This window comes from Ctenopharyngodon idella, chromosome 23, assembly GCF_019924925.1.
Source record: "Ctenopharyngodon idella isolate HZGC_01 chromosome 23, HZGC01, whole genome shotgun sequence".
Taxonomy (NCBI): Eukaryota; Metazoa; Chordata; class Actinopteri; order Cypriniformes; family Xenocyprididae; genus Ctenopharyngodon; species Ctenopharyngodon idella.
Window position 1 is genome coordinate 18,162,388 of NC_067242.1, and position 25,891 is coordinate 18,188,278.

The 25,891-nt window shown below is 36.7% G+C and overlaps 1 protein-coding gene and 1 pseudogene across 1 annotated transcript in view; one reads left to right on the forward strand and one right to left on the reverse strand.

The window, feature by feature from the left end:
- cntnap2a (contactin associated protein 2a) overlaps positions 1-25,891 on the forward strand; it is a 394,941-nt gene that overhangs the window by 218,954 nt on the left and 150,096 nt on the right. The window contains exons 10-13 of the mRNA XM_051882071.1: positions 12,872-13,034; positions 21,953-22,059; positions 23,792-23,911; positions 24,960-25,160. Of these exons, the coding sequence (XP_051738031.1) occupies positions 12,872-13,034; positions 21,953-22,059; positions 23,792-23,911; positions 24,960-25,160 (591 nt within the window). The remainder of the gene's footprint in view (positions 1-12,871; positions 13,035-21,952; positions 22,060-23,791; positions 23,912-24,959; positions 25,161-25,891) is intronic.
- Positions 2,402-2,518, reverse strand: LOC127506513 (uncharacterized; annotated as a pseudogene).

The following is a 25,891-nucleotide window of genomic DNA, read 5'->3' on the forward strand; positions in this document are numbered from 1 at the left end:
AATAGGTGGATGGAAACAGCTACAAAAATTGTATTGTATATAAAAATTTTATATTTTTGTTTTGTTTTTTAGCTTTACAATATTAAAGATGAAAAAAAAAACAGTACAATTTTTGTAGCTGTTTCTATCCACTTATTTTTGTGCACATTTTGGGATATCACATAAAAAAAAAACACTGGATGGAAGCACCAAAATGTGTATAAATTCTAAAAAATGCGCATAAAAAACTCATGCACTCAATTCAGTCAGATAAATGTTTTTATCTGATAAGAAAACATGCATAAACTTCAATGGAAACACAGTTACCAAATAAATTCCTCAATGCGCATCCAAAAAGTCATTTGCGCGATGGAAAGGCATAACTGGACTAACCAGTGGACCGATCTCATTGCACAGCATCTAAAATGCTGTTTTGGTCATTCTGAAATGCCTGAGCAAAGTCTGTCACCAATGTGGTTTGGTATAATTACTTCTCAGAACTGGCTTGACACGACTGCAGGCATCTTCCTCCAAAAGCAAGATAACATGACCACACTTATTGCGTTTCATTTGCACAGTCTGAGGTGCAAGTAATTTATTATATAAGAAAATTAAATTACAGTGGCTTCTCTTACTTTTATTAGTGATATGTAGTGCCAGTTTATCAGGAAGTGATGATTTTGTTCTCTTCGACTCACTGGATCGAAACAACGCTTTACTCACAAATGTTTTATGCGATATTCCAATTTTGCACATAAGTTAAATACACAACTTTGGATGGAAACATAGCTAGTGTCTCTTTCAATTAGAATTGCAAGTTCAATTTCAACTATAAAGCAACTCTCTAGTATGTTTATGTTTTTACTCACATCTGACCTCGACAGACTCAACAGAAGAAATTAATCATAGAATAATCATAGATTTCTACAGTACATCAAAGAAGGCAGAGCCTCAGAGCACACTTACTATTACTGTATGTAATCGCCACGGACCAGTGGTAGTTTGAAAGTGTTTACCGTCCGGAGTGAACTTTTCCAGAAAATTTAGAACTCCCAAAACGAACACCAAACAAACTTCGTTTTGGCCTGATTTTGTTCGAAATTGTCACACCAGTTAGTTCTTTGATTTGCCTTTGATGGAGTGGGAAGGCACTGTGACCTTCCATACTCGTCTTTTGCTATTAGGTTTTTAAAGTTTTTGATCAAAAGTTGCATGTGCCACCACACACACATTCATTTCCCCCCTCTGATGGAAGCAAACCCACCCCGGTGCCCTCTCCAGCCAGCCATCTGTCCGATCAGACCATTGGCAGGAAGTCAGAGATAAGAACATGTTCAGTGGCTCAGAGAGGCAAGTATGCAAAGGAAAACCAGCAGCTGAGATAGACGGCAGTGTCTGGCGCTATCAACCTGCCTGTCTATTGAGGCTGAGGGATTGCATGGCTGATAGCTTTATCAGACTCACACATCTTCAAAAACAGCTAAATGAGGTAAGAACTGCAGTCCCTCCACTCTGGGTCTGGCACGGCGCGGCAGCACATTTACACATGACAGCTTCTAAAATGAGATCAAAAAGCTTCACTTCTCCTCTCTGCGCTCCTGTTGGTTCACCTGCACACCAACTATAATTATCAATCATGCTTCTCCATCCATCACTATTATCTTATAGAGAGATGTGTCTGCACTGTCTGATTTGTTTACTGCTGATTGGATCTTTTTTTTTTTGAGCTTACAAAGATCGTCCATATGGCATAATATGAATATGCCAAAGAACATTAAAATTGGGAATGACTGTAAAACACAGATTGAAACCTGTAAGAGGAATCAATTTAAGCACATTTAGTTCCTCATATTTTGGATGAACAGTTTTCTCTGATCGGAGCAGAGTTGAGCCAAACCTGTCTGTCACAGGAGAGATCATAGTCTAAGGCAGGGGGTTTCGAAATTTTTGATGCCAAGGGCCTCAAATTTGATAATCCTTTGGGGACCCGATTCTAAAATAATAATAATAATAATAATAATTTGTTATATTCTCTATGAATCTGGTCAACCACCACCAATGTGCAGCATCCACCTGGATGATGCGACGACAGCCATATTGCGCCATAACGCCCACCACACATTAGCCTATTGGTGGAGAGGAGACAGAGTGATGAAGCCAGTCAGTATATGGGGATGATTAGGAGGCCATGATTGACAGAGGCCAATGGGCAAATTTGGCCAGGATGTCGGGGTTACACCCCTACTCTTTTCAAAAGACATCCTGGGATTTTTAATGACCACAGAGAGTCAGGACCTCGGTTTAACGTCTCATCCAAAGGACGGTGCTTTTTGACAGTATAGTGTCCCCATCACTATACTGGGGCGTTAGGACCCACACAGACCACAGGGTGAGCACCCCCTGCTGGCCTCACTAACACCTCTTCCAGCAGCGACCTAGTTTTCCCAGGAGGTCTCCCATCCAGGTACTAACCAGGCTCAGCCCTGCTTAGCTTCAGTGGGTAACCAGTCTTGGGCTACAGGGTGATATGGCTGCTGGCAATAAATATTCCTTCCAACCTTCCAGAATTAAGTAATTGGCTTTTTTATTGTCACTATACTAAAGCCAAAGCCAATTCTTAAAATAGTATCTTTTCTATATACTTTGTATTAAATTTGATTTAGCTCTGCCCATTATCAGAGTATTATTAGATGTGTAAACCTATAGGAAATAGGAAAGGGAAAAAAAACATTTCTCATTACATTTGAAGAGTTCAGATGCAAAAGCCGCTAAATGCCACCTCCCTCAAAATGAGATAATTGTATTGAATGAATGCTCTCTGCACATAGTATGTGTTCATCAAATACTTTCACTTCAAATCCCCTAAATCTCAGCATCAACTTCCCTTTAGCAGCGTCTCATTTCGAAGTCTGCGTCCTCCGGAAGTCGCATTTGAAGGTTGCATTGTCTTATTTAAGTAAAATAACCGTAATAAAATTGACTGTTATTCCTCGCGAGGTGTAAAATACTCTAATTTCTTTCTTACTTTGCAATCTAATGGTTACTTGTCTTAAATGAGACAGCCTCGATGATGTATGCAGCCTTCAAATGCGACTTGCTATTATTACAGGATGCGGCCTTCGAAATGAGACGCAGCTTTTGTCAGCCTCTTAAGTCCACAGAAGAACCAATCAAAAGACTCAAATCGAATCATATGATTTCAAGATGAATGACGGCGTGCATATTAGCTGGCTTTCAATTGACTTTTATTATCATGTTTTGTCCATCGTTACAGTGGCAATGACAGGATTTTGCAAATAGCAAGTAAACACAGCAGTATTCTATGTGCTGCTGCAAAACTGACAGAAACGGTCATTTTATGTACATGCGTATGATGATATTTTAACCAGCTGAGAACTTGCGAAGAGCTTATTATATGCGTAAACGAGTCAAAACAGTGCCATTGCGATGATGAGAAAAACCTGGTATGCTTGAGCATATCTTTGGTCCGTGTTGCATTCATATTTCAGTCAAACCATATACAAAAATATTGTATTATATAAGGATACACTGATACCCATACCTGATACTGTGCTCATGTACTCATACTTGTACAATACCTTTTGTACAGTACAGTGTTTTTGTCTAGACAAAGAAACACTGACAACAGAACAAACAGAGATGTGGAGATGAAAGATGTCAATAAAGTAAATGTAGAATATTACACATAAGTACATCAGTACTTACGCCTGAATAGCTGCTGTGCACAAGCTGATAAGTGAAGCATGCTATGTTTGATTGAGATTGAGAGGGCAGCTGCATAGACGCGCAAGCGTGTCGAGTGCACATCCCTTTTTTCACAGGCATTGCTGAAAAGTTTGTAGTTTGATCAGATATGTCAATAGCAAAGAAAGCAAAACGATGCACTTTTACTGACGTTACTTGACAGTAAGGAGAGAGAGAGAGAGCACTTCTGTTGCATGCGCTTGATTGCTGATCGCTCACTCAGCACACATGCGTCAGTTGGATTAAAACTAAATCGTTTATGTATCCTAAGTAAAAACATGAACTGTTATGTGATTTATGTATAACATGTAGGCCTACCCTACTATTATTACAGGAAAATGTCATGTCATTACTGTGCCGCTGCACTGTAGCGGCTCTAAATACGTGCTGTAGAAGAAATACAATAGAGCAATAGAATGAACAGTGTACAGAACAGTAACAGAAGTATGCACAATAAATTTAACAGACATAATTAAGCATGAAAATAACTGAAGGAAACAATTAAGCCAACTAAAATGATTCATATTCTTTTGGTTTCTCTACCCAATATTTGTAAACTATGATGTACCAGTGTACCAATGATGTACCAATATTGGGTAATGTACCAAAAATTATAGTATCAGACTCATTCTAGAAAAGTTGTATTGGTGCATCCCTAGTATGAAATGTATTTGATTAATATCTTTTTTACTTTCTCAGTAGGGCTGCACGATTTATCATGATTAAACCACACGCGATTTGGCAAAGGCTGCAATTATTTTATGCGCAGCTTGTCAGAGCTGTACTGCTCTGTGATCAGTAGTAAATTCTGAAAGCCAGAGGGCGCTGTTGTGCAGAAACTCCAAATATGATAGTTTGAGTAGCTGAATAAACAGAAGATTGAAGCGACTAATAAACACACGACTGCCTTATTCTGTGTAAGAAGCCACATTATCTCACAGAAGGATGCTAAACTGTCATTATGAAGTGAGTTTGGAGTAAAAACATGTTATTAAATGTTGTCTTTTGTTGGACAAGATGTTAATAAATGCTTCTCATGTCTGGAAAGATGTTTGATGTGTGTTGCTTTTTCAAATGTACATTATAAGCGACTCAAACTCGAAGTGCTTTCAGATGGATTAGCATTTGGAGCCATACTTCACTGACAAGCTGCGCATAAAAAAAATAATCGCAGCTTTTGCAATTTCACAATCATACTAAGAATCGCGTTTAAGTTCAATGTTATTTTTCATATCGTGCGATAAATCGTGCAGACCTATTTCTCAGCCCCATATATATATATACACACTATACTATATATATATATATATATATATATATATATATATATATGTGTATATGTATAGTTTTTATTTCTCTCTCAAATTTTCCGTGGACTCTCTAACACTTGGTCCACAGAAAAAATTGTGAGAGAAAAATTGTAGTCTGGGGGTCCCCTGTTTGAAACCCCTTGGTTTAAGAGATCTGATTTCAGCCATAACTCAGTTTTGAAAATGTGTACAGTAGTTAATGCATTTTGGTTTTGCACGCCATAGCGTTATCCTGTAAACAAACAGACTCTGTGCTGTCCATTAGTGTGTGCAGATGGTCTGCAGTAATATCAAATGGGCTTCCCTTTAAATGATTTGTATAGCAAAATGTGTTTTGGCAGCTTTGTTGGCTCTCAAGGTGTTCTGTCCAAAAGAAAAGTTGCTCCATAGCCAGTTTATGAATGACTATTATAAAGCAAGGTTATTCTTTATTCAATTGATTATTATAAAGCAAGAAAATATTTCAGTATAAGCATTAAATCTTTTTTTTTTTTTTTTTTTTTGTCAAATTGGTATTAATATAGACCTTTACCCATCAGGTTTCTTGTTTATCTTGTGAAACCACCAGCATGAACACAGGTAATTGAGGCTGTTTATGCATGGAAACTAATTGTAGAGCATGGACCTGGGCGCATTAAATTTAATGTGGTAAAATCATCAAAGGCAGGGCTCTGATCAGACTGAGCTAGCAATGGCGAGGTCAGCTACAAAAAACAAAAAAACAAAACAGGACCAAATTAGGTTTCTAGAGGCAGCGCATGTAAAGAGTTTGATTCCTGCTCATATATTCCTGTTCACCTCACTCAGGCAGATGTAACGCATTGCATCAGTGTGAATACATGCACATGTTGGCAGACTGCAAGAGCATAACAATCTCCCTTATGTCTGTCAGTCCTGTGCATGGAATGATGCTTGTTTATCTGGTTGGTTGGTTGATTGACTGAAGGTTGGCTTCTCAGACGTCAGATTAGTACAAGAACTATGATGGCTTCTCTGCTTAAAATCAGTATAAATGTATACATTAAATCTAGGAAAGGGCTTTATCTCTGTTTAGAAAACCATTTAAATGGTTCAAAAGGTTTTGTAGTATATTCTTCATGCAGCTGGTAATGCTATTTATGCTATTGTTTGGCATCCCATTCAATGTGGGTAACATTTTATCTTTGCTTTCTCTAGCAGAATACTAGTGCACCTTAAAGTACATAGATAAATAAAATAGAAAGTTTGTATTTTGCAATGTGCAGATTGGAAAGTGAACCCTCTGTGCCTCTACCGGTGGGTTATTACTGTTAGCAGCCTTGAGATAATGACTCTAAAAAGTGTGGTTGTGCAAGATAAACCCAGGGAAACAGTTATACACCTGATTCTGATCCTCATTACAGGGATAGGCAGACTGGCCTGATGCACATTGTGTTTCCATAACTCCTGGCATTTTCCTGCCCACATGAGTTCGGTCAAAAAACAAGACAAAAAAAAAAAGTTTTTTTAGATTTATTTGTATTTCAGACAAAATGCATTTTTATGATTTTCACATTGATACATTTATTCATTAACTGTATTGTGTAGAATTTATTATTGTTTTAAATTAGCCTTCATTTTAATATTTTCAGTTTTTTTTTTTTTAAGTTTTAGTAATTTTATGTAACAGGTTTTTTATAAGCTTTTTAAAAAATATTTATATTTAGTTATTTTTATTTCTGTTTTAGTGATTTCAGTATGTTAACTTAAACTTAATTTATTTCAGTTAGTTTTTTTACGCGTGCGCTAGTGTACGCGCACAGTTGAACGCACAGCCTTGGAAAGTATACTTCATTTGATTTGTACACATACACAGGCGTTTGACGCATGCGTAGTTTTGAGCAATCTTTCGGCACGAGTTACAACCTATGTAAACATCTTTGTATTCTTTCATTCTAGAGTTGTACAAATGAGGGTATTTTCTAACCTCTTCGCACAATCTCTCGTCTATGTAGGCCTCCATTGTTGCTGTAGCTTGCATGCGTTCCAGCCTGTTCTGTTTATGCAGTTTTTTTTTTTTAACTACCTTGTGAATCGACGCCCCCAGGGCACGGTTGCCACCTTGTGGATAAACTACTGCAAAAAAAATTCAATGCGCATGTGTGACCTGCAAGTACTCGCGGTTACAAAAATCCGGCGGTGCGCCTTCTGATGACAAAATTCACATCACGTGCACTGTACGCTGGCCCTCGCAAACGCGTGAAAAGTGAACTATACTTTGGGCTTAAGTGTTACACTGAACAACTGAACATAACATGGGGAGTGACACTCAGAGTCCCGTCAATAAAAAATAAAAAAAACAGGGCCTCCCACTTCTCACACAGTCAGTCTGTTTAAGAGGGCAATTACGCTAACAAAGGCGCTAACAATTCCAACTCTTAGGCGCATAACTGGGTACAAAAGTTTAAATAAAAGCACACAGCAAACCGGCAATGGTCCACACACAACGCTCAAGGAACAAGTGCCCACACACACGCTATAACATGCGGGAGCAAGAGAGAGGAATTCAAGGAGCAGACTTCTCACTCAGCTTATATCCGCAGCGTCAAGCCACTTCAACCCTGGCCATGAGAACAGCTGTACCTGTTACACTCAAATGAGCGTAGAGCGAGAGAGAGAGAGAGAGAACCAACATACATGTGCACACACAGTTTACTCCACACAACAGCAATATATAAATGAAACAAAGTTTTTCATTTAATATTTTTTTTCAGATTTATTTCAGTTACCAAAAGTTTTGCTTAAACTGAACTGTTAAATAGTTCATATTGACTGTGATATATAAATAAATTGCCTTGCCTTGCCTAAAAGTTACTATTTGTGGAAAAATACTCCTTGTTGTTGGGCAAAAGACAAATATAGCACACACAAAATATAAATGAAGGCTATATAAATGAAGTCCTGCCTGGTTTGTTCTGGACCCCGCTGACTCTCATTGTACAAAAAACAAATCATTCTTCAAAATATCTTCTTTTTTGTGATTTACAGAAGAAAGAAATTTTTATCTTTGGTTGAACAATCCCTTTAAAGGGATAAATATGAGATTAAAAATTTTGATCGTCATATATTTTGAGATCATACAAAAAATGTTTTTGGGAGGTGTTGCTTTTGTACCCTACTAATTAACAGCAGTAAAAAGTAAAAATTCTTCGTTCATTTTCCAAACCTCTCTAATAAAACCTTAATGTTCAATGAATACTGATACCTATCCCATTCATAACCAACAAATTTTGCCGCTCCCTCATGTGACACAGAGCCCAAGATGCTCATCTGCGAACAAAACATAATTAGCTTAAGCACATGTTTGATCATTTAAGACCTGATGGAATATCCTAGCAAACAGAAAAACTCCCATTAGTCCCCAATATCTCCAAAACACCGTCTCACTTGTATTTAGCTGTCTGCAGTGGAACGGGGAGAATAGATCTTTGTTTTTCCAAGAAAGGGACTGCTTGTCTCCCGACATCCTCTCTGGTTAGATATAGTCTCCCAAACCTATTTTACAGAGGATGGTTCTGCACATTTGTGGCAGACCTCACCGAATTAATGACTGTCTGATGGGAGATGGCAGTAGATTGGATTTTGTAATAAAGAAGACAGCATTAAACATAGAAGGACCGTAGAGTTCTTCTACAGCAGATTAGGACTTTAAAATACCCATCAACCTGTAGGAGGTCAGCTTTTGTTTTGATGACTTTGTAATAGAGTGGAATAAAGAGAAGAGACTCTGAAATGTTTTTTTGAAACAGTATATGGCATGTGGAGCTTTTATTTGCTGCTACTAACTTGTTTGGCTATTGTTTTTTAATACGATTTTTGCATTTTAATATTATAAATGCAATGCTGAATAAAAAAATATTACTTTCTTAATTTTTTTTTTTTTTTTTTTTAAATCTTGCTGCCCCCAGAATTTATTTTGAATGGTAGTGTACATATTATGATTTGAAAATAAAAGTATTCAATTAAAACAACTTAGAATTATTAACTTGTAAAATGTTAATTTGTATAGTACAGTAAATGCCAAAACAGATCAATTTGGTATTAACAGAACTAATTTTATGCTTGGTAATGTTAAGCATCTTTAAGTAAATCTATTTACTTTTTGAGTGTCTCCTTCTTTTAGACCAACAATCTTTGGTAAAGTCTCATGTGTCATGATGTTTGCAGAGGTGGCATACAACTGAACACTAGCTCATTTACTGGCTCATTTCAAGTCATTTCATGTTTATTTAGATTTGGACTTGATCAACAAAACGGGTGTTGTCCGAGTGGGTGAGTTGTTTACTCTGTAATTAGCCCATCTGTTTCCACCAGTTTGACCCATTCAGGCCAATTTATAAACCTGTTGAGAATACGACTGGCTGGCATTATTGTGTTGACAGAGAAATCAGCCAATCTCAGCCAAGATATTTTTCACCTGAATTAAACCATCACTTTTACTTTGTTTTGGGCCTCATTGAGAACACAGTGAGCTCAGGGAAGCTCTCTGAGACATGATATGTCACTTGAAAAATGACTGCTTTACACACTATTTGAACTCATATTTCGTAGTATCTCTTGTCAATTATTGTTAGGGTAACACTTTATTTTGATGGTCCCCTTTAGGCATACTGTTGACTATAAGTAACATTGCACCTACATGTCAAGTAACTCCCATTAGAGTATTGGTAGACTGTCTGCTTATTATCTGCTAACGCTTTATTTGATGCTCCCCCAACAGACATTCTACTGACTATAAGAGTTAGTTGACATGTACTGTAAGTGCAACATTACTTATAGTCAACAAAATGTCTAAAGGGAACTATCAATATAAAGTGTAACCATTGTTAGATTCATCTTAACATCATTATAGACTATCCTAAGCAGTATAAACAAAAACAGTTAACACCTGCACTGGGCTTATTGATGAGGATAAAAGTTTACAAAAAGGGCTTCCCACAGGAATCCTCCATATTCCATTTGCCAGTCATGAATAATACATGGACCCCATAGACACTCATTAATCTTACAGTAGTCATTCTCCAATCCCTGCAAAATCATCAGCAGCACGTAAACACAGTCATGCGGAAGCTACTCAGAAACCCTGTCAAGAGTGTGAGTTCTGGGCCTCAGTCGTAATTTAGAATGTTATCTTGTCAGAAAAGTGACTCTCCTCAATTAATTACGACAGCAGAATGGGACAAAAGCAGTCACGGGGAAGTCGCATCCAAGCGTGGGTGACGAAAGCCTGCCTTTTCCTGCGTCCCTTGTTGATCACGGATTCTGGCGGCTTCCCAGATCCCCACAAATCCTGGCAATCATTGAGATGCCACAGCAGCCTTGCCTTAATTTGTCAGCAGATGCTTGTTTTTTCTCTGTTTTCCTCTGTAGTGAGGCACATTTCCCTCAGTGTGTCTTCCAATAGCCCACCTTCCTCATTCTCCTCTGTTGACTGCTCAGGCATATAGACTCTTGGACAGGTGCAGGAAGCAGACAAGACAGATGGCCCAGCAAACTTGAGGAACTTTGTTGTTGTTGTTGTTGTTGTTTTTTTTTTTCTTATTTTATTTTTTAAGCGAGCGCCTTGCAAACACTGATGCTTCCAGATGCTCTCATTTGTAGATTAATGTCAGGGGGAAGCAAGGTGAATCTCAATAGACCTTCCTGTGATCGGCATAATGGAAAGCTTTGTTTACCTCTAACGCAAGTGTAACCAACCCTGTGGATTTGCCAGATCTTTGGGGTCTAGGTTCCGCATTTTCTCCTAGGAATGTCAGCGGTCCATGTGGAGAAATCTGTCTAATCTGGCTTTGTTCAGTATTTCTAGGTATTTTTATCTCATTAGTAGCATCAGAGTTGGCTGATTGTTTGCGATGTGCATGACCTTTTTTGGTGTCAAAGCTATCACTTGGTTAATGAGGTTAGGTTGATAGGTTTTTCCCCAGTTAATGGTCCTTATGTTCAGCTTTTACACGCCTGACATTAGATTACCTTTCACACATATGACATTAGATCACACTCACTGACTTTATTTTTGTGTTTAATTTAGTTTGACCTTTTTTTATCCAGAGCAATACAGTACACAGATCTCAATCCTACAGTATGAGGTTAAGTGTCTCACTTGAGGGCATAATAGTTCTTGCAGGAACTCTCCAGCTCAGGTCAGCTATAATTAAACCATTATTCTGACATTTTTTTTTAAAACATGAGTTACGGGTAATAACATAGTTCATTAAATCTCATACTTGTGGGCAGTATTAGGATCTCTGGATGCATGCAATGCAAAAGCCTTTGAAATAATATTTTATGTAATGTAATTTTAACATTATGTGTACAGTTAATTAGGGCTGCACAATATATCATAACCATATTTGTTATTGGCCACAAATAGGGCCAGATTTACTAACAGCCTGTATCAGCGCAAACCCTCTTTTGCTGTTAAAAAAACTACTGTCGGGATTTACTAAAGACACGCAGTGCAAAATTAGTGCTGAAAAGGCGTGGACTGAGTTGTTTTTGCGGCTGACCTTATTGCGTATGCATTTGTAGGAGTTTCCCTTTCAGACGCAAAATTTATGGGAGGAGAGTATTTTAAATGAATCACACAACGCGATTTACTAATGTTTGTGCTAGTCAATTTACTGGTATTTGCGCCATTATTTAACGCCCAAAAAAAGCATGTCTTAACCCATTTTGCAACATGGCTGCAATTGTTGCTGCTTGGAGGAGACACCGCAGAGAACAGAGAGCGTGTGGTAGAAGGGAGAAAATGTTTTACACTAGTATTAATTTCTTTGGAATGCCAGAGGAAGACATTATCCGTATATATTACACGAAACAAATTGCGCCTGTGTCGACCTGCACCTAATGAGCATCAGCTCTGCTTATTTGCAACCCAATGCTAATTTGCACTGCTCTTGGTAGATTGCGTTGGTCATTATGTAAATTATTTGACTGCGTCTGTGTTCTTTAATTTGTGCATCAGCGCAAAACCCTGTGAGGACTTCAGATGACGCAAACTCTGGATCAACATGCACCATTCCAAATTTTTAGTTGATCTGGGAAAAAAATTAGCTTTTTTATTTTAGTTTTTTTGTTTTTATTTATTTAAACATTTTATTTTATTTATTTAAACAATTAATTGTGTCTGGAAAATGAATGTTGGTATGAATATATATATATATATATATATATATATATATATATATATATTCATACATTAAAGTGATCAAAAGTGACAGTAAAGACATTTATGTTACAATTTCTATTTCAAATAAATGCTTTTCTTTTGAACTTTCTATTAATCAAAGAATCCTGAAAAAAATGATCACAGTTTCCACAACAAAAATTAAGCTGCACAACTATTTTTAACAATGATGATAACAAGAGATATTTCTTGAGCACCAAATCACAATGATTTCAGAAGGATCATGAGACACTGAAGACTGAAGTAATGATGCTGAAATGTCAGCTTTGCATCACAGGAATAAATTACAATTTAAAATACAGAAAAAAAAAATAATATATATATATATATATATATTTTTAAATTGTAACAATACTGTGTTTCACAATATATTGTTTTTACTGTATTTTTGATTTAAAAAAATGCAGCCTTGAGCATAAACAAATTATTTAAAAATATTACAAAAATACAGATCTTAAACGAAAATGTGTATGTAAAAAGAAAATTCAAGTTGACAGCTCTTTTCAGCAATTGTTATCTTAATCTTAATATATGTCAGTGTTATTCCATCTGTTAATATAGTCATAATCTTTTTTGGCATATAACATCTTTGCTGTGTGTTTTGTTTGTTTAGGTTATTTTTTAAGAACCAGAGCATCTCCCATCCATCGCTCGTTCCAAGGTTGCATGCAGCTCATTCAGGTGGACGATCAGCTGGCTGACCTAACCGCAGTGGAGCAGGGAAGAATGGGAGCCTTCGAGAACGTCAGCCTCGACATGTGTGCCATCATTGACAGGTCAGAGCCAACTCTTCTTCCCTTGCCCTGCCTTTCAACAAACACTGGCTGAGACAGTGATTATCAGGTGCAGCAGACTGAGACTGTGGCTTTATCCCCACTGGCAGCATCTGCCCTGGGGGCTGGATCTGTCGCGGTCTGCCTGCTCTCCCTGGAGTTGACCTTCTTCATTCCTTGACTTCAATGGCAAATGAGGAGTTTAATCAGTGTGCAGATGCTGTACGAGAACAGGAGACCTGCTCTTGGTTGTTATCTTTAGATTGATTTTACATACTTGCACTCTCCAAGGCTTAGTGCTTTTGTTTGGGTGCCACATTGTTGTGAATACATCAGAGGCAAATCCTGGTAATGGAGCTTTATTGATAATATTAAACAAAGGAATGAGGAACAAGAAACCATTGTAGCTGGTATTTTACCACCTTTTTTATAAATACAGTCTATTATATAACACGTATAGTAGGTAAGTAGGCATATTCGGATACAGGACTATTAACTAGAACATGAATAGACCTCCAAAACAAAACCTGTATACAAAGACTAAAATAAAAGACACAAAATCCACCAAACCCATTACAGGGTGCAAAATAAATAAATAAACAAAACAGAAAAGCAATATTTTTGAAAGCCCTGCATTTCAAGATAGATATGTTGACTGTTCCATTTGTAACTTTAATGTTTTCATGAAATAACTTCTCATCGTCCAGGCAGGAGGATTTCCAAGCAGATGTGAGGGCTAATGTATTCATCCATCGTGCAAAAAAACAGTAATTTGCTTTCAAATTACAGACAATTAAGGGTCAAGCAGCTTGCTTTTAATCACAACTAATCAGATTTGTCTTTATATAATTTAACATCAGCCTGACCCTTCAAATAGTTAAATTGAATCATCTGTTTGTTGATTATATAATTTCATTTTTTGCTGTTGTTTTTTCATGAGCATCAATGGGGATAAATCTGAAATAGCATTGTTCTTGTATCTTGTTTGATGGTAATTAAATTCTATTGAGATGAAGGAAACATGGAGACTTCCATATGAAAAAAATCATAACCAGGTGCTCTGTAGGCAGCAGTATTAAAGGGATAGTTTATCATCATTTACTCACCCTCAAGTTGCTCCAAACCTGTGTAAATTTCTTTGTTCTGTTGAACACAAAGGAAGATATTTTTTTAAGAAAGTTTGTAACCAGGCTGCTTTGGGGCACCATTGACTTCCATAGTAGGAAAAAAAATAAAAAATACTATGGAAGTCAGTGGTGCCCCAGAACTGTTCAGTTTCCCACATTCTTCAAAATATCTTCCTTTGTGTTCAACAGAACAAAGAAATTTACACAGGTTTGGAACAACCTGAGGGTGAGTAAATGATGACAGAATTTTTATTTTTGGGTGAACTATCCCTTTAAGTGACATTCTTTTTACAGTAGAAACACGGCTCCTTTCCTTTTTGGTCTCATAAAGGTCTCATTTTTTTGGTCATGACTTTTTTTTTGTCACAGTATGTATTTGCCTTTTGCCGCAATCAAGGCCCCAATATGCTTCAAACAAAATTGAAGAAAGAACTGGTGTGACATCATTTCAAACAAAATCAGGCCAAAACGACGATGACGTAATAGGCAGGTATGCTCTGAGGCTCCGCCTTCTTTGAGGTGGAAATGATCTCCTCTTCATTTCTTCTTTTTAGTCAGTCAAGGTCAGATGACCGCAAGTAAAAACATGAATTGACTGGAGAGCCACTTTATGATACAAATAAAAATGGTGATTCTAAATGAAAGAGATACTGACACTATTTATTCATGTTTAATAATGTAAAGCTGCTTGCTTTTAGACAGTCTATTATATAACGTACTATATAGCCTAAATAAACGTGATGCGACTTAACTGGAGTGCTGAATTGCAGAGCTTGTGAATCTACATCGCTATGATCAGCTTTCTTTACTGTTTTCTCACCACTGTCATTTTTGTTGTTTATTTCGTTACTGAGAGGAACGCGTGCAACACATATTTACATATCAATCTAAACGCCTCTCACTGCAGCATGGGTGCTGTTGGAATGTTCGCTAACAGTATACCGCTAGTCATGTATTTCGAACTTCTTTTTACTCCCAAGCGAAGAACTCAAAAGAACTTTGCCATGTGTATATTTGGACCTTTAACATTGCTCTATTGTGAAAAACAGAGAACAGTTACATGAAGGCTGTTATAATATCTCACATTATATAGTCAAGTGGTCTTTAAGGAGACTTTGACACTGAATGCGTTTTTGCATTTTCAAATGGAATGGAAAAAAAAGCCAGGTCTGGAGATGAGTTGCAGTGTAATTATAAGTGTATTTACAGAAATTAATTACAGCTGTAATTACATGCAGGTATTTTTTAAAATATAAGTACAACGGAAAAACATGTACACAATGAGTGCATTGTATCAAATGATTCATTTAAGTGTTAGCACATAGTAGATCAAGACACCTAATATAAACTGGGACCGAACTTCCTTTAACTTGAACTCCGCATTTTTAGAATTCTGTGTCATATGCACGATACACTGCAAAGGGCCCAAGGCATGAGCGCAACGGTCAAACGCGTCTGTCTAGCGCATGTTTACATAAGAAAACAAAGGAAAAGCAACAGTTGAATGCAAAAATGTGTTCTGTCCCGTAAGCAAGAACCATTTCAAATGTCTGTAGTATTCCGTAATATTCCAATTAAGTATGTCACATTGCGGTAGTCTGCTGAATCCTCTGTAATTTAGCACTCAGAATCTTCCTGCAAGATTGGGAAATGCCAGCACATCTTCATGGCTATTCGTAACTTTTTAACATTTCGGCGAATTTGTGGCGAATTCGCACGCCCCAGGTTAGGGTTATAGGGTGGACCTTCATGCATACGTTTCCATATGAATCACATCATACAAATTCATTCGGAGTTGCCACCTTGTAAATTCCTCATGAGACCGGTCTGGAATTGTGCTAATGTGTATAAATATTCTCAGGTTAAACTGCACTTGACTTGACATTAACGGCCTCCTACGTTAAGTGCAAAGAATATCTATTTGCTTGCTTTGTGTTCATTTAAACATTTAAACATTTATATTTGTAGCTCATTTATGTTTCTCCTCAGTGATAAAAACCCACATATGGATACATTGTTTACATTCCATTAGATTCCTTACAGCTCAGTTAGAAGCTTAAACCCCACTTTAATTGTGTGTAAAGATGCATTGTTCTTTAATGCGTCTCATTAGCCTCATAGCTCAGGGCTGAGTACATTCTCAACATGATTTAAAGACCAGATCAGTTCATTCTGCATGTCTTTCTGCCATTTAAATTCACATCTCTTACCCTGACAATATTTAGATGATGTTTCAGATTAACTTTCTGACTGTACTGCGGTGTTTATTTATGTTTTTGAGATTATGGTTTCTACTGCAATACAGTTAGTTGTAAGTCCCCAGAGGAAAATCTTTTCCTGTATTAGATCAGGCCAGATACCGACTCGCTCTCCTTCCCTCCCTCCCTCCCTTCGCTCTGAACGGAGTGAACTGTAATAATAGAGGAGGCAAGAGACTGTTGAACGCTTTCCCTGTGTGTTTTTCCGTCAGCGTAATGATGCTTCCCTGGCAAAGCTCCACAGTGCCAGCACAGTGAGGAGCAAACTCATTATGTGGGATCGAAAGGGGGGCCACCCGCTCACCACGCCATTGATTTTATGTTCGCTTTCATCAGGCCAGGTGATGCACTATCAATCTCCTTTACCAAACGTGTCCCTGTGTTTGACATGTAAAAGAATATTCCATGTCCTCCCACCAGGAAGACACTAACACACACGACCTTGCAGTTAGATACAGCTTAAATCACATCCTCTCCTTTTACGGGAGATTTTTTTTTTTCTTTTTCTCACCCCTACAGTATTTCACACACATCAATTTCTCTCACATCAAGCTATTTCACGCATAAGCTGTTCTGCCGAACTTCTAGAGGCCTTCTTAGAATGTGACTCATTCTAAATAGCTGTGCAAAACGTTTGACGTAATGGCGTGTCGAGTCGGGGGTGTGAGAGGGTGAGACGGGAAGAGAGGGGCTACGAGCTAATCTGCGCCCATCTCTGAGGAGATGCAGATTGGTGTCTCACCCCAACAAGTCTAATCTGACAGAGGCATTTTAAGCCACGTGCTTTCGCTGTTCATAATGGTTGCATTAGAAAACTGTCACTTTCCATTACAAAAGCACAGCTAGGGATGTAAACAGCCAGAGCAGAGAAAAGCGATGCTCCGGTCTCCAGGGTTGGGGAAGCTTCTTTGAAACTGTAATTTGTTATGGTAGTTGAAATGCAGTCATGATACTCTTTTGAAAAAGGAGCTAAATTCTAGTTCACCTAAAAATGAAAATTCTTTCATCAGTTACTCAATCTGATGCCGTTCCAAACCCTTAAGACTTTTGTTCATGTTCAAAACACAAATTAAGATATGTTGGTCACACTTTAGTTTAGAGTCCAATTCTCACTATTAACTGACTATTAACTATGACTTTTGCCTCAATAAACTCTTAATTACTGCTTATTAATAGTTAGTAAGGCAGTGGTTAAGTTTAGGTATTGAGTAGGATTAAAGGATTAGTTCACTTCTGAATAAAAATTTCCTGATAATTTACTCACCCCCATGTCATCGAAGTACCGCGGTAGGGTGAAAAACTAATTTTCTCCTCCTTCAAAATCATCCGATATCGGTACTTCCGCCTACATCATGCATGACCTTTGTAACGTGATTACGTCATGCGTGTGCATTGCTAGTGCAAGACGAGCATTTGTGGTTAAAAAGTATATACATTTTTATTTTATTTAGAAAATGACCAATTGTTTCGCTAGATAAGACCCTTATTCCTCATCTGGGATCGCGTAGAGCCCTTTGAAGCTGCAGTGAAACTGCAATTTGGACCTTCCACCTGGTGAACCCCACTGAAGTTCACTATATGGATTAGAATCCTAGAATGTTTTCCTCAAAAACCTTAATTTCTTTTCGACTGAAGAAAGAAAGACATGAACATCTTGGATGACATGGGGGTGAGTAAATTGTCAGGAAATTTTCATTCAGAAGTGAACTAATTCTTAAAGGGATGTAGAATATAGTCATGCAGAATAAGGCATTAATATGTGTTTTATAAGTACTAAACAGCCAATATCCTAGTAATATGCATGCTAATTAGCAACCAGGTAATAGTGAGAATTGGACCCTAAACTAAAGTGTTACTGATATTTTTAATGAAATCTGAGAGATTTCTGCCCCTTCATTGAAAGTCTATTTGGCCAAAACTTGGATGGTTAAAACATTTCTAAAGAGATCGTAATATAAATGCATATGAATTGAGCTAGTCTACAGCGGAAGTGTACTAACCCTTTAAGCTACTTAAGAATGCACTATTTTTAAACTATGTAACTATCCGATAATATAATGTATAATTTAATCAGAGTTGTTTTATCTAGGTTTTTCAAGGAGATTTTTCAAAAGAATCTTAATTAGACTGACTGCATTAAACTTGAATGCATACATTTATACTAAATTCAACTTAAAAATTAGGGTATATTATAATATTTATTACAGAAATTGAACATTTAACTAAATATAAATAATATAAATCTTATTTTATTTATTTTTGAAAAAAGAAAAAAGAGAGATTATAAATAATGCACACGAGAATGGATCAGACTTTCCACATGTTTATGACGTGATTCAGTTAAATTAACCAAATTTTCCAATGTTTCATGTATGAGGATTGTTTAAGATGAATCATTTTACTAGAATAAATCACTTTTTACTGAGAGAAATGTTTGTGAAACAGTTCATTCAAATGAATCAAATTTCCCAGTGATGCATGTGATAGAGGAATGCTGAGAATGAATCAGTTTACTAGAATGAATCATATTTTTAACTGTTGCATAATAGAGTGAATGAAATGATTCACTTAAATAAATACAATTTTCGGATGGCACACTTGAGAGAGGAATGTTTAGGATTAATCTTTTACTATAATTCAGGCTTTCCAACACTACATATAAGAATATGTTTACATTAAACTGGTTCAGTAATAGTTTTCCTATCATCAATAAGACATTTTCTAAACACAAACATGCACATTTACTTTTTGCACTTTTTATCTTTCCTTGGGGAATTGTGATGGAAATCTCTGGAAAGCTAAGTGACCATGCAACAGGAAATGCTTGTTCAGGCTCACTGCTCTGCAATCTCCGGCTCTCTGCTTGGCAAGGAACAGTACTGAAATGTTTGTAACTTTCTGTTTTGTGAGAGCTAAGCTATAACCAAGGATCTTTTCGAATCTATTACCGAGAAGCTATTACCAAGGTCTTATCTCCCAGTGACAGTTGCTGTCGACTCGGACTTAATTTTTATTATTGGACTGAGTCATCAGTGGCCACAAATTTCCAGGGACTGTTCTGTTGCAGTTGAGTTTGATTAATGAACAGCATAAACTCTATCTGTACCTTTCTCCTCCAGGCACAGATGGCCAATGAGGTAACCCAATTAATCGAGACATGTCATCCTATACGAAAACTACAATTTGACAGCACTGCTCTGAAAAAGTACGACAATAGCAGTGCCGAAGAACTTGTCAGACTTAAGGTTCATTGTCAGTGGCATTGTCACAGCTCCTCCTAAGAGACATCGGCCTAATGAGTATTAGCTCCAAGGGGATTGTTCCCTAATTTCATTTCATACCGCATTTTGCCGTGTTAATGGATTTGACGTGCAGTTGGCAGGACTATATGAGGAGCTGTGGAAGTGGACAGCTAGCGTTCAGCACAATTTTTGCACAGAACGAGTGCCACATCACCAGATTTCAGTTTTGATCCTTGGCCAATTGAAAACACCTCTGAAGATGACTGTTTCTTAATTAAGTTCAGGAGAAAGTCAGTGAAGCCGTTAATTGATTTAACTTTAGAGCTTTAATTACGATTTCATTTGAGTATAAACCCACTAAGATAAAAGATGCTGGCAAATCTGCACGGCTTGAAAACAACTTTGTGTGTGTGCAATTGCCATGTGGAAATGACATACTTTTTACTGCTGATGAGATGCTAAGCGGTCTGTTTTTGTTTTTGTTTTTTTTGAGGGGGGTGGGGAGGGGGGTGTAAGGGGGAATGCTGTCGATGTAAAATTATTCTTGGTAGTATATTATTTCACATAATTTTCCTGAATATATAAACCTGATAGATTATGATTATTGCACTTGCAATGTATAGTATTGGGCTTTGTAGCTGAACTATAAGTGCCTGATATTTGTAATTTCTTTATTTTAATATTTACATTTCTCTCAATTTGGTTTTATTAGATTAAAAACTTTAATTAGAAATTTTGTCTTGGCAACTAACTGAATAAAATAAGTTGAAGTTTAAGTACTAAAAGTATACAAATAAATAAATTAAAGCTAAATAGGAATATAAAAAAAACACAAAATAAAATCACTAAAACATAAACTTCAATTTTAATTAAAACTGAAATTAAAGTGTTCAAAAGGCCCTTGCACCCGGGGCCACCGCCACCCAATGGCCTTAGGAAAACAGTGAATAGTGGGAGACATGCATTTAAGCAGGTAAATATAGGTGAAAAATAGCAAAGTCATTTTGATGTGCCACACTTCCTGCTGCCAGCAGGTGGCGCTTTTACTATAACTAAATATTACCATGTAGATGTCTTCAGGCCAGGACTCTTATAAAACATGTGAAGTTTGGGGCAGATCGGACATTGTATGCCCGAGTTACAACAACTTCCTGTTTCATGGCGAAACATGACCACAGACACGCTGCCACGGACACACCGTTCAACGAAAACTCAAGATCTTCGCAATTTAACGTCGCAAAGGCCTTTAGATTAGACTGACCAAATATGATGTTGATCTGATTAAAGCTCTAGGAGGAGTTTGTTAAAGTACAATGTCTGGAAATAGTAAAAACTGCAAAAATTTTGCTGAGAAAATTCTAAATATCTTACTTCCTGTTGGGTTTCAGATTTTGCTTAGACTTTTTTGTAGGTATTGGGCTGTTACATGTGTCTACCGAATTTCATACCGGTACATGAAACGTAGCGGGAACTTCATTGAAATTTTGTAGGTGGCGCTATCGAGCCATTTTTCCTCAACTAATTCTGAAACTGATTTACATCAGATGTAAATTTTCACCACTTCTGACAAAGTGCAAAGTTTCGTGAGTTTTCAAGCATGTTTAGGCCCTCAAAAATGTGATACATTTTGGAGAAGAAGAATAAGAAACGGAGCAATTCCAATAGGGTCCTCACACCATCGGTGCTCAGGCCCTAAATATAAAAAATAAAAAGCTAATTCAAAATATTAATAACTAATATAATAGTATACAAATAATAATAAAATAATACTGCTGAACCATGGATGTTAACTTTTTTCACCCTATAGAGTGTCCATTTGAATTTTTTTTCCATTTGTCTATTTTTTTTACTTTATCTGTGCATAGCAAAGCAAGATAAACAAATGTTGAAAGTGTTAAAAGTGAATTAGTATACATTTTTGAGTTTTGTACAAAAGCTGTTTTTCCACTGTGACATTAAGACCTTCATAAAGTAAATGACTCATTGTCATCCTCTTCAACACATTCTCAGTGTTTTCCACTATGCTGGCAATCAGTAATGTGTTTCATTGCTTATATTAAATGTGTTATAAAAACTGTTGCTACTCTGAAAAAAAAAGAGCAAAAACTTGGTAAACTTGTTCTTCTATTTAAAACAGCACAACGGATGGGAAGAGAACACAGGGTTTTTTTTCCCCCTTTTAACTTAAAAATGCAGCAAAATGTGTTGATCAATGATCAAAGATTGTAGTCTAGCATTTTACATGGACCTCACATGCATTTAAATGTGTTATTCTGATCTGCACTGATTTTCAGATGTATGCCAAACCACTGTGAACATGGAGGCCGATGCAGTCAGACCTGGGACGGCTTCACATGCACCTGCGATGGGACGGGGTACACCGGAGCCACCTGTCACACATGTAAGAATATGTGTTTGGGTGTATCGTTTCTATAGGGATGTTTGTGCAACTGTGCATATGTGTATCTGGCTTATTGCTAGTTGTTTATCCTGATACATGTCGCGCTTTCTAAGAAATGAAGGATTCTTGGTAACACTTTAGTATAGGGAACACTATTAACTACTTTTCCCTCAATAAACTCCTAATTTACTGCTTGTTAATAGTTAGTAAGGTAGTTGTTAAGTTTAAACATTGGGTAGGATTAAGAATAAGGTCATGCAGAATAATGCATTAATACAGTATGTGCTTAATAAGTACTAATAAATAGCCAATATTCTAGTAATATGCATGCTAATAAGCAACTAGTTAAAAGACCCTAAAACAAAGCGTTACCGGATTCTTTTATGTAAACCTCAGCATGCGACATAAATGTACTACTACAAAAATGGCAGAGAACAAAGAAAAGCCTTGTGTTTACTGTAAAATGAAGGAAAAAGGAGAATGGGAAATGCACAAGAGAAACATCATTCTGTTTAACTAACATCTAGAAGACCTTTCTGAGAAATGTCAGGGTTCTGTGTAACAGTATTTGCTTTCCCTGTATTTGCTTTTACCCAAGAATAAGATGTTAATGATGTAGATGGCTTCTTGTTTCCACTGCTTTTGTAACAGCTGAAACACAAAATTCTAAAATGTTCTGTTTGTTACCAGGTTTAAATTATATTTTGAAATACCAACTAAAATTGAAGCACAGGAGACTTGAATCGGCATTGTTTTTTTGTAGAGTTTGACGTTGGCATGTTGCTTTTTAATAACGTTGAAATATTTGTATTGATCATTTTCAATATTGAATGTAAGTGCAGTTCTCTCGCCACATCCATAATTGATACATATTTGATTGATGTAATTCCTTTCTTTGTAAATAACATGTGATGCTGCTGCCTACCTTTCGGAATGACCTTCACATCCAGAGTGGCACCTACTACAGTACGACTCCTTCAAAAGCTCACTAGGTTTTGAGACAGAGTTATTGATTCATATGAAAATGTCTGTTGTTTTCTCTGTGTAGTCTGGTTGGGATCAGTTCTGAGAGAAATAGTTCAGTGAAACTTTTTTAGGACCCCAGGGGTTAGATGGAGTGAAGAAGCGACTAGAAGTTACAAAGCTGCAACACTTACACATAAGTCAATATGATAGATGTTGAACTTTGTTGAGCTACTTCCCTCAAACCTCTCCGTATACAAAAACAAGGTTGTATTGGTCAATAGTAAAGCTTGCAAAAAGTATAAACATATATATTTTACTCCATTTATTGCACAAGAAAGTTGCTGTTTCTGTCATTCAATTGTTATTAACTAAATACTTTGTATTTAGCTTATGCTGTTCTTTCTGAGTTTGCTTGGATAGTTACCTTGCGTTTGTTCTGGCTGGCAGGCTCCAAAGCACTATAGTGATATTGTCAGATTGCAATCTGCAAACATATTGAGTTTTAATTTCACACTTCACTCTAATTAGTTTTCCATCACTAGTCCACATAGCCCAGTTTTGGGGAAAGTTAATATAAAAGGAAAATATTGTCTTATTTGCTAAAATTTAAAAGTTTTAATTAAGATGCTTGAAGGTGAACCTCCAAAAATGATAGATTATAATTATAATGTGTGTTTATTATAATTAATGAAGTTAATAAAGAAATTCTAATAAAAATTTAAATAATATTTAATAAAGCTGTTTTCCTTTTATGTATTTCTTCCAGCTGTATATGAGCAGTCCTGTGAGGCCTACAAGCATTTGGGAAGATCATCTGATGCCTACTGGATTGACCCAGATGGAAGCGGACCGTTAGGGCCTTTTAAAGTCATCTGCAACATGACAGGTAAAATTTTTTGTTTATTTGTGGCATACCATAGCACTATGAATCCGGAAAGCCCACCGGTTGCACTTGATTAATAAATCAAGCCTTTACTGTGTATTATGCTTTTGAGAACCCCCCTGTTCCCAAGCTTCTGATCCAGGTTCCTAAAACACACTATCGCCTCCCGAGACAGTCTTTTATTTATGTCCACATCATCCCACTGATCCACAAATAAATAAAATAAAACAAAATGTCACTTTTACATGTAGGAACATGCAAGTATGTAGGAACATCAGGACATAAAATGTTATCATTTCAGGACAGGAACTCTAGTCGTCTCAGAGCATAGGAAATCCCTGAGCGGACACGGTAAAGAGCAAAAATCATTCTGAAAAGAAAGTGTCTGTCAATTTCAGAAATATATTATGTTCATTTAACAGCTTTTTGAAGGGTGAATCTTGTGATTCTTTAAGGTGGGAAGGAAAGATTATGGTTGCAGGATAAGGTGGATTTACAAAATATAAACAAGAAACATATTTTTAGAAAACATATGTCAGTTTTTATTAGGTCTCATTAAATAAAACTTGAATAAGTACAGGGGAATATTGCCATAAACAAACATGGATCCAGAATGTGTGAAATCAGTTTGTAATTATATATTTACTTGTTACTTGAATGAGAAAATCTCTTCTTGATTTATATGCCAATTTAAAACGTTAAGAAAAACATTTACTTTTTTCTTTTTAAAAAAATTTTGACACAATATTGAGGCTTGATGATTTATTATGAATTATTACCAATGCGGAAACCTATGGCTCGCAAACCACATGTGGCTCTTTGATAAAAATTGCCTAGTTTCTCACCCTTCACCAGTAAATAATCACTAAAAATCATTTAGACAACAAAAGAGTTTCCTGCAGAAAACTTACAATTCTTTTTTTTTTTTTTTTTTTTTTTTTTTTTTTGTACAGCCTACTGAAGTTAAAGAAAAGTCAGTTTACAATAATATGTTCCTATCTTTCCTGGGTCAGTTCACCTTTTTATGACCATTGCTGTATCGGTGTTTCAGAGGACAAGGTGTGGACGACTGTGGTGAATAACCTACCAGCACAGACGGCAGTGACTGGCTCCAGCCGGGAGAGAAGGACGGTATTGCAGCTGAACTACAGTGCCTCTATGGAGCAAGTCACAGCTATAACCAACAGCGCTGAGCACTGTGAGCAGCACGTAGCCTATGCCTGCCGAATGTCACGCCTACTCAACACACCAGGTACAGAGAGGTTGTCTGAGTGTGCTTGTGTGTGTGTGTGTGCGCGCGTGCGTGTGTGTGTGTGTGTGTGTATGCAGTGTTAAGGAAAGTTAATTTGAAAAGTAATGCGTTACAATATTGCATTTCTCCCATAAAACGTAACTAATTGTGTTAGTTACTTGTTAAGGAAAGTAATCAGTTACGTTACTTTTGCGTTACTTTTTCTAACCTGTGCTGGGCTTGTTTTATAACAAAAAAGTTCTATTTTTGGGGCAAATGTAAAGGCCCTTTCACACCAAAATTGGTGAATAAGCCTCAGACTGAAGGAAATGCAAAATCATGCATGTACAGTAGAGGGCGCAGCTTAAACAAACCTTTCAGCTGTGCTTACATTCTGGATTGCAGAAGAATATGATGCAGGAGAAGAAAGTTTAACACTTACTTCACCAATAAAAACAAAAAATTTAAAGTCATTTTTGCTTATGGTTTAACTGAATCTTCAAAGGTCAGCAGCAAGTATATTGGTCAATGAAGTGAAATTAAATTAATAAAATATATTTGTATTTTTTAATTAACATTTATTTATTGAAGGTAATATTCTGATTTTGCATTTCACTGGATTTATTTATTTTAAGGAATACTGAATCTTATTTTTTTTTGTGTGTGTGCAAGTGAGATGAGTAAATGCCTGCTCACATTTAATCATTACACAACGTCTCGGCACTTTCTCTCAACATGGGGACAGGAGAGGT